General features: G+C 39.6%; 1 protein-coding gene across 1 annotated transcript; it reads left to right on the top strand.

Annotated features, from left to right (window-relative positions):
- The first annotated feature begins 5,464 nt into the window (after positions 1 to 5,464).
- On the top strand, positions 5,465 to 7,998 carry LOC149753327 (uncharacterized). Its single transcript, XM_089923722.1, has 3 exons — positions 5,465 to 7,062; positions 7,772 to 7,931; positions 7,994 to 7,998. The coding sequence occupies exons 1-3, from the start codon at positions 5,977 to 5,979 to the stop codon at positions 7,996 to 7,998; spliced, it is 1,251 nt and encodes a 416-aa protein (XP_089779848.1). The 5' UTR covers positions 5,465 to 5,976.
- Positions 7,999 to 9,402: the final 1,404 nt, after the last annotated feature.

The following is a 9,402-nucleotide window of genomic DNA, read 5'->3' as shown; positions in this document are numbered from 1 at the left end:
ATCTCATAAAAATCAGCATGCAAAAATCAGCAACCCCTGAAAACTGCATGCAGAAAATTTTTAGTATGCATAACCTTTTAAATTTCAGATCTAACATGCCTTTTAATAATTAATCCTTACCTTAATCTATGAAGCCTAGGCTCTGATACCACTGTTGGGAACCCGCCTATGCTGTAGAAAATTAAAAAAAAAATTTCAAATGGCAGCGGAAGAGGCATGCGCGGGATCGACGTTCATCACATGAACGTATTTCAAAAACCGTTCGTAGATAGATTAGGATTAAAAACTTTTTAAAAACATTAGAAAGATCATATCTTCACCTTGTGTGGGTAAATGATCTCCGCAAATTGAAGTTCGTGATTTAGCAAGAAGGCTCGCTTTAAGCCGTACACGTGTCCGGCCTCTACGGGTATCCACACGAAGCAAAAATCGATCCAAACTGTTCAATCTCCCCGGGGTGCTAGCTCCCTTGCAGAGATTGGTTTTGATGGCTGATCTCCTCCCTTTTGATCAACCCTTGATTGTGCTTGGAAGGAGGAAGAAGAAGGATGAAACTTGAAGAAGAATCAAAGCACCTTGCAGCCTTTTTCTTCCCCTTGCGTTGGATTAAAGAAGGGAAGAGGATGAGGCCGCCAACACCACCTTGTTCTTCCTCCTTGCTTGCGGCTGATCCAAGGGAAAAGGGAGAGGGGCTCACGGCTGAAAACAAGAGGGCTTGAATTGCCCTACGTGCTGTCCCTTGATCCCTTAAATAAGCAAGTGGAGCTCCTAACTTTAAGGAGCTCCTAGATGATTTTCTAAGAGGGGCGCCGGCCCCTCTTGTGTTGCCGCACCAAGGAGAAAAAGGGGGAGGGGCCCAGGCGCCTCCCTCGTGGTTATCCCGAATCCTCTTCTAAGGAGGATTAGGTGGCCCTAATTGTTAGAAGTATGCCCTAGAAGCCAATTTGGCTGATGCATTATTTTATTCTGGGACATAAATTTGTACTTGACCTTATTATGAATTTATTAAGTTGGGCATTCTTTTCATTCATGTTCTTATGTGTCCATGAATCGTCTAAGGAATTAATAAGATGATGACGCATATTCTCAAGAGTTGAAAATTTGAGCCATGTGTCATTAGTGATCAATTTCTAAATGCTCCTGATCAATGGATCATCACGAGGACGGTGATCGATCCGATGAGATCAGTGCACAGATCGCTTTTCTTATGGATGGACGAGACTCAAGTCCACAGTGTAGGAACACTGAAGTGATAGTGCAGGTGCTTGTTAGAGAACAAGGGTACTGAGCATGACCAAGACAAGAAGTCACTTGGATGTCTATCCACTCGTCAATGACTTGCTTGATGTTGCAGTAGTGTGACTGGTCCTTTGACCTGCGGTGCTTTGGCTACTCACAGTGAGGTTATTGTAGTTTGACTGCACATATACATGGTCTCTAGACATATGGATCCATGAAGTGTAGATTGGCTGCAGTAGGTTCACTATAGGAGTAGGATATGCACCTATATGGAATCTATTGACCTTAGTAGATAAGGAGAGATCCTATGTGATTGATAAGACTGAGTTTGTAAGACCTCGGCCGGGGCAGTAAAAATAGTGGAGAAAGAGTTTTCCACTCTCGAACTTAAGTCGAATAAATCTTGACATATGACAGACTATGGGGTTTGACGAGTTGTCCATGACCTCCATCATGTAGGGATCCACGATAGTAGAACTGTATCATACGATAACTGCACCTAGAGGTTTATTATTCTATTCTACTGAGTTGCCACTACATACTGCTAGGTGTCACTTGTGGATGTCGGGACTCACGGGCATTTACCTGATGATCGGTAAACCCTGACGAGTAGAACTGAAAGTGTTTCAGTCCACTGAAAGGTGTTTCAGTGATATTGAGATGGAGATCTCAATATGTCTCATTACTAGTTAGATTAGAACCTACGAGATCACACACATTAGGGGTTCTGATTATTAGGATTGTCGAATTATGATTTGGAATCACAATGTCAATGAGATTGATGTTTGAAATAACCCACTAAGAGTTAGTGAGTTAAATGGAAAAATCAAATAATTATAATTAGATTATAATTAAGTCTTTTATTGCTGATTAATTGAGTCAAATTATGTTGGGTCTGACCCAAAGAAATTTGACTCAAATCCTAGTCAAGAGTTGGCTAGATCAAGTCCCTGAAAATCCTGCCTAATTCAGCCTTTTTTCCTTGTATAGAGCCTCCCTCTTGATGCCTTATTTTGAGGAGTCAAAATAAGCAAGAGGGGGCAGCCAAGAGGGCAAGGAGGGGCGTGGCCCCCTCTCCTTCTTTGCTGGGAGCCAGCGCCCCCTGATTTTTTCCAAGAATCAAGGGGCCCACCAATAAAGGAATGAAGCCAGGAATCCTATTAGGAATAGGATTCCTGGCGCCTAGGCTTTTAAAAACCCCTATTAATGAAGCCCCACAAAAAGAGCATCCGTGAGACTTCTTCTCCCAGGCGTGGGGCAGCAAGGAAATTTTTTTTGGTTTTTTAAATAAGCAAGGAAAGGAAGAGAGAAAAGAATCAAGTTTCTTCTTCCTTTGAAGGCTGCACAAGGTAGGATCCTGGTGATTTCTTCTTCCTTCTTCTTCGACATCCAAGAGAGGCTTTTGTAAGGAGCTAGCACCTCGGTAAAGCCCCATCTCTGATCTTTAGCAACCTCGTGTGGATACTTGTAGAGGCCGGACGTTTGTGCGGCTACAAAGGAACCAAACCACGATCATCGGTTGCGGTGTTCTTCTACCCGCACAAAGGTGAAGATGAGATCTTCATTTGAACTTTTATATTTCTAATTTGCTGGTAGTTTAACAATTCATAATTAATTATTAGATCTTAGTTTAGTCCCCATTTGAATTCAAAAGGATTTTGAATTGTTCTGATTCAGAAAATTTTTGAAATCCACCCGATCTTGTTCCGGCGTATGCGATGCACCGGGCCCGGCATGCGGATTCCACTGCGATCGTCGCGCCGCTGCAGGGCAATCCAACAGTGGTATCAGAGCCAAGGTTTTGGGGATCCAATTAAGATAATAGTTAATTGATTATGAATTAGTTCTGATTTTTTAATTATTATGCATGCTGAAAAATTCTGCGTGCTGAAATTTCATGATGCTGAAATTTTCAGCATGCTGATTTTGTTAGATCGATCATGCGATGTTAGTTTTAAAATTATGATGTGATTATGATGTTTAAAATTAAGGTATTGCATGATCTGGATCTCAGATGGTTGCATAATAAAATTAAAATCAGATTAGATAAAATCATGCATAAGATGTATGTGGTGATGATCATAGGATTCAAACCCTTTTGGTATCAAATATAAAGACCTGCGATGTGATCTGTAATATCATGTAATATTTTTAGATGCTTGCATACATCTTATTTGATGTTTTGAGGGATCTGCGTGCCTCCTAAAAGGAATGTAATTTATTTCTATATCTGGTTGTATTTCTGTGATGTAATGTACGTCAATGATCAGTCAAAAATAGTACATAAGATGAACGGCGATCTGAATGGTTGATGGTGATTGGATCAAGAGTTGATCAAGGATCAAATAAAGGAGGCTTAGAACCAATTCAAGAGTTGAAGACCAGCTGATCGACTGACGTGCATGTGCTTGTAATATGACCTAATTAGAATCCATGATCATCACCTATTTAAAATTCAGCTTTTATTTATTGCTGCGATTTTAACTGCCTGCGATGTGCCGTTTGCATGTGATGCGAATGTATGCGGGGTAGATAGATTTACATATGATGCAAACTAATAGACCAATCCAAATGAGCCCTAAACTAAAATCTCCTCAATCAAGTCGAGAGTGAACCAACATAAGCGAGTCATATTAGATTAATTGATCTAATTGGTGTCTAGGAAAGCATGAAAGGTGGTTACTTAATTAATACCTTACTCTCTGAGTAAGGTGTGGAGTGATTGATTATAACCCTATTTGATTTTGATGAGCTCAAAGCATTTGAGTATATCTTATGTTTACTAATGAATTCAATCTAGTGTTTCAGTGAAATTCTTGTAAATTTATGGTTAAGTGTCTCTAGATTTGGTTCAAGACATTTTGGATAAGTTAAGAAGTCAATTTGAACCAAAGTCTGAGACTCGAGTCGACTCCGGAAGATTACGAGTCGACTCCAAGCGTATCAGAAGCACTGGCACAGGCTCGAGTCGACTCCTGTACATTACGAGTCGACTCCGACTGAGAACAAACAGACAGACAGAAAGATCCAACTCAAAAATTGTCAACGAGTCGACTCCTGAAGAGCGCGAGTCGACTCCGATACTGCCGAGTCGACTCTAGGGTAGTACGAGTCGACTCTAGGGAGTTACAGACAGAAAGACAGAGAAGTTATTTTGGACCCTGAGAGCCGAGTCGACTCCTGAGGAACTCGAGTCGACTCCGATGGTTAGCAGGTCGACTCCAAAGGAAGCAAGAGTCGACTTCCAGTGTGATACAAGGCAAAAGTCAGAGAGCAACTTTCGGACACTAAGAGCCGAGTCGACTCCCGCAAAGTCCGAGTCGACTCCAAGACAGCGCGACCCCAAAAAGACAGAAGACAGTATTTTCGTCCCTGAGAGGCGAGTCGACTCCAAGACAGTTCGAGTCGACTCCAAGGCAGCGCTACCCCAAAAAGACAGAAGATTGTTTTTCGGATACTGAGAGCCGAGTCGACTCCGAAACAGTTCGAGTCGACTCCAGGACGGCACGAGTCAAAAGACAGAAGATCGGGAGTTCGGACTCTGAGCGCCGAGTCGACTCCCAAAATTTTCGAGTCGACTCGAGTGAGCAAAGTTGAAGAATACATCTATGGATTTCTTGGAATGAGTCGACTCCAAAAGTGCCAGGTCAGCTCCAGACTTTGGGGAGTCGACTCCGGGTTAAGTCGAGTCGACTCCCAGTCGAGAAGAGCACTTCAATTCAAATCCGGAACAGTTGCCGAGCCGACTCCAGAAAAGCATGAGTCGACTCCTGCTGCAGCCGAGTCGACTCCAGATCGCGCGAGTCGACTCCGATCCCAACGGAAACATTGTCAGGATGTGCAGAATGTGTAGAACGGCTAGAAGATTGTGTCTAACGGCTAGTTTCCGTGGGAAATGGCTTAAATAGCCACAGAGAACTGTAGCAAGGCAGGGAAGCGACATTCCATTCAAAGAAAACAAGAAATCTTCATCTACCAAAGGATTTCAAAGGAAAAGAAGGAAGAGGGCCATTAACTCCATTCAACCAACTCTTGCCAGCATTAAAGAAGTCTCCTTCAGCCTTCAAGTCTTAAAGACATTCAAGAGGAGACCCAGAGTTCGAGAAGCCCTCCTCTACATCTTCATAAATTTGTTTGAGGGCTCTTAACTTCTCTCTTATTTATATTGCTGAATATCTGCTTGTTTAGAAGCTGTATTTTTCTGTTTGTTTTTCAATCCATTTGGTCCTTACTTGATTCAATCAGAGGATTGAATCAAGGGTGTAAAAGTTTGTTGGTGAGCCTAGGTTGAAACCAACGTGTAAGGGTTTGATTGTGATCCCGGAAAAACAATCGGGTGGTTCTAGTCGGTGAGCCTGGGAAAACCGACCGAGTTCGTTGTGATCTCGTAAAACAACAAGTTAGGTTGTGAGCTTGTAAAACAACCGGCTATAATCCGAGGGATTATAGTGAATTCCCAAGTGAGGCTTGGAGAGTGGATGTAGGAGCAAGGGTTAGCTCCGAACCACTATAAAATCATTGTGTTTGTGATTGCTTTGTTGTCTCTTACTTTCATTTCATTCACTGCACATAGCATCTAATTAATCAACTTGCAAAAAGTATTAATTAGTTATTCACAAACCATTTAATTGCAATAATTATTTTAAAACCCAATTCACCCCCCCTCTTGGGTTGTCTATCTGGGCAACAAGTGGTATCAGAGCCGGAACTCTATTACCCAAAGAGTAAAAGATCAAAATGACAACCCCATTTGGATCTTCTCACATTGAGGGCCAGTCCACACATAGACCTCCATTCTTTAATGGATCCGACTACTCATATTGGAAGGCTAGGATGAGAATATTTATCCAAGCCCAAGACTATGAGATGTGGACCACCATTCTAAATGGACCATACATCCCATCCATTTTTGTAGAGGGTGTCACTATACCTAAGCTTGAAAAGGATTGGGATAACAATAACATAAGGAAGGCACAACTAAATGCCAAAGCAATGAATGTGCTTTATTGTGCATTAGATAGAAATGAATTCAATAGAGTCTCTACTTGCATTTCTGCAAAAGAGATTTGGGATAGACTTGAAGTGACCCACGAGGGCACAAATCAAGTAAAAGAATCCAAAATAAATATATTAGTTTATAAATATGAATTATTTAAGATGGATTCTAATGAAACAATCACTTGCATGTTCACTAGATTTACTGACATTGTCAATGGCCTAAAAAGCCTTGGCAAAAATTATACTAACAGTGAGCTTGTCAGGAAGATTCTTCGTTGTCTATCAAGGTCATGGGAAGCCAAGGTGACGGCAATGCAAGAAGCCAAGGATTTAAACAAGTTGCCACTAGAGGAGCTACTTAGATCCCTCATGACGCATGAGCTAACGATGAAACAACACAATGAAGAAGAGTCCTCTCACAAGAAAAAGGTTATAGCACTTAAATCTATTTCTACTAACAAAGATTTGTCTTGCAGCAGTAGCAGTGAAGAGAAAGACAATGAGGGAGATGATGATGAGGCTCTCCTTGTAAGAAAATTCCGTAGATTCATCAACCGGAAGAAGTCCACACATCAAAGGAGAGGCCCCTCAAGTTCCTATCACAAGGATAAAGGTAAGAAAAGGAAAAATGAGGGGATCGGATGTTATGAGTGTAAGAAGCCGGGGCAATTCAGAGCTGAGTATCCTTTGCTGAAGAAGGGGAGCAAGTACAAGAAAAAGAAAGTCCTCGTCTCCACCCTATCGGACTCCAACACATCATCATCATCATCGGATGAGGAACAAGAAGAAAAGGCCAACCTATGTTTTATGGCTAACGACAATGAGGTAACATCCGGAACACATTTAGACTTTACTTTCGATGAATTATATGATGCCTTCAATGAATTAATGGACGAGTATAAGACAATAAACCTTAAAAACAAAGAATTGAAACTAACTAACCGAACTCACCTTCGTAAGTATGATACATTAGTTAAGGATAAAGACGTTATTATTAAAGAAAATTCAGAACTTAAGACAAGCAACCAAATCTTAACTCAAAATACTAATACCTTAATTAAAGATAATGAAAGGCTGATCAAAGAAATATTAGAACTTAAAAACAATAAACAAATCTTAAAAGAGAGTCTCACAAAAGACCTAAATGGACTAAAAACAGAAAAACAAAAATTGACACTAGAACTTGAAAAGTACAAGCCTTTTGTAGAAAAATTTACATATAGCTCAGAAAAATTAGAAATGATACTTAATAGTCAACGAGCTGTGTTCAATAGAGCTGGTTTAGGGTATAAACCTAAAAATAAGCAAAAACTCCTTAGTAATTTCTTTGTTAAAGCAGGGGAAAGTAAATCTAAGAAAATAACATGTTTTTGCTGTGGAACATTAGGACATAAAGCAAATGTGTGTGATTATAGAAAAGGAAAAACTAAAAGAAAAATTAAAAGGGTTTGGGTTCCAAAAGGAACCAACATTACTAACCATGAAGGACCCAAGAAAACTTGGGTACCTAAAATTGTATGATTTGCTTGTGTAGGAGTGTCTTGCAGCCAAGGTCGACAAAAATTGTTGGTACTTGGATAGTGGCTGCTCAAGACACATGATGGGTGACAAAGACCAATTCTTCATCCTTGAGGCTAAGAAGGGAGGTGCTGTGACTTTTGGAGCCAATAACCAAGGTCACATCATTGGTATAGGTAAAGTACAAATCACCCCTTCAACCTTTATTGATAATGTTCGATATATTGATGGTCTTAAGCATAATCTACTTAGCATTAGTCAATTGTGTGATAGAGGTTTTGATGTTTTGTTCAAATCATCCTTATGCATCATAACCAACTCAAATGACAATAGTTTAGTTTTTAAAGGAATAAGACGTGGGAATGTGTATGTAGTAGACCTTGAGGATCTTGCCAAACATAACCCATGTTTAGTTGTTAATGAAACTAAGGATAATGATGCTAGTTGGTTATGGCACCGTAAGTTAGGTCATGCAAGTATGGACACAATATCAAAACTAGTTAAAAGAGATTCCGTGATAGGTTTGCCAAAACTAAAGTTTGAAAAGAATAAAATATGTGAAGCTTGTCAATATGGCAAACAATCAAGGAACTCCTTTAAATCCATAAATTGTGTCTCTACCTCTAGACCTCTAGAACTACTACACATGGATCTATTCGGACCAACTAGAACCACAAGTCTAGGAGGAAATAAATATGGTCTAGTTATTGTAGATGACTTTTCTAGATATACTTGGGTCATGTTCTTAGCTCATAAAAATCAAGCATTTTCAGTTTTTAAGAAATTTCATAAGGAAGTAACAAATGCTAGAGATACTTCAGTCATAGCTATTAGAAGTGACCATGGAACCGAATTTGAAAATCATTTATTTGATGAGTTTTGTAGTAAAAAGAGAATAACTCATAATTTTTCTGCACCTAGGACACCACAACAAAATGGAGTTGTAGAAAGAAAAAATAGAACCCTAGAGGAAATGGCTAGAACCATGCTATGTGAATGTAACCTCCCTAAGTACTTTTGGGGAGAAGCCATTATTACCTCATGTCATATATTAAATAGAGTTTTATTGAGACCCATTATAAAGAAAACACCTTATGAACTTTGGAAAAACAGAAAACCAAAAGTAAACTATTTTCATGTCTTTGGATGTAGGTGTTTTGTTCATAATAATGGAAAAGACAATCTAGGTAAATTTGACTCTAAATCTGATGAAGGTATATTTTTGGGGTATTCTACAACTAGTAAAGCCTATAAAGTTTTTAATAAAAGAACCCTAGCTATAGAAGAATCTATATATGTTGTTTTTGATGATTCTAGTGATATCTCTTCTAGCAAGAGAGTTGATCTTGATGATGATGCTGAAATTCTTGAAGAAAAGATTGATGAGATGACATTACAAGATGATGAACAAAAATTAATTGGAAATGCATCATTAAGCCAAGAGGCTATTGTGGATCATGGGCTGACTAAGGCTTGGAGGTATGCTCATGGGCATCCTAAGGAATTAATTTTAGATGATCCATCTCAACCTGTTAGGACTAGAGCATCTCTTAGGAACTTAAATAACCATCTAGCTTTTGTCTCACATTTTGAACCCAAACACATAGAAGAAGCTGAAAAAGATGTAAATTGGATAAATGCAATGCA

The sequence above is a fragment of the Phoenix dactylifera genome, chromosome 6, assembly GCF_051530095.1.
Source record: "Phoenix dactylifera cultivar Ajwa chromosome 6, Ajwa_hap1_PhDact_Kaust_v1.1, whole genome shotgun sequence".
In the NCBI taxonomy this organism is placed as follows: domain Eukaryota; kingdom Viridiplantae; phylum Streptophyta; class Magnoliopsida; order Arecales; family Arecaceae; genus Phoenix; species Phoenix dactylifera.
The sequence above is the reverse complement of the archived record's forward strand: the minus strand, read 5'-3'. Positions and strand labels throughout refer to the sequence as shown.

Coding starts and splice junctions, on each gene's coding strand:
- LOC149753327 (XM_089923722.1), top strand. CDS start 5,977: ATGACAACCCCATTTGGATCTTCTCACATTGAGGGCCAGTCCACACAT. Junction 7,063..7,771: donor TTATGGCTAACGACAATGAG/GTAACATCCGGA, acceptor TTGCTTGTGTAG/GAGTGTCTTGCAGCCAAGGT.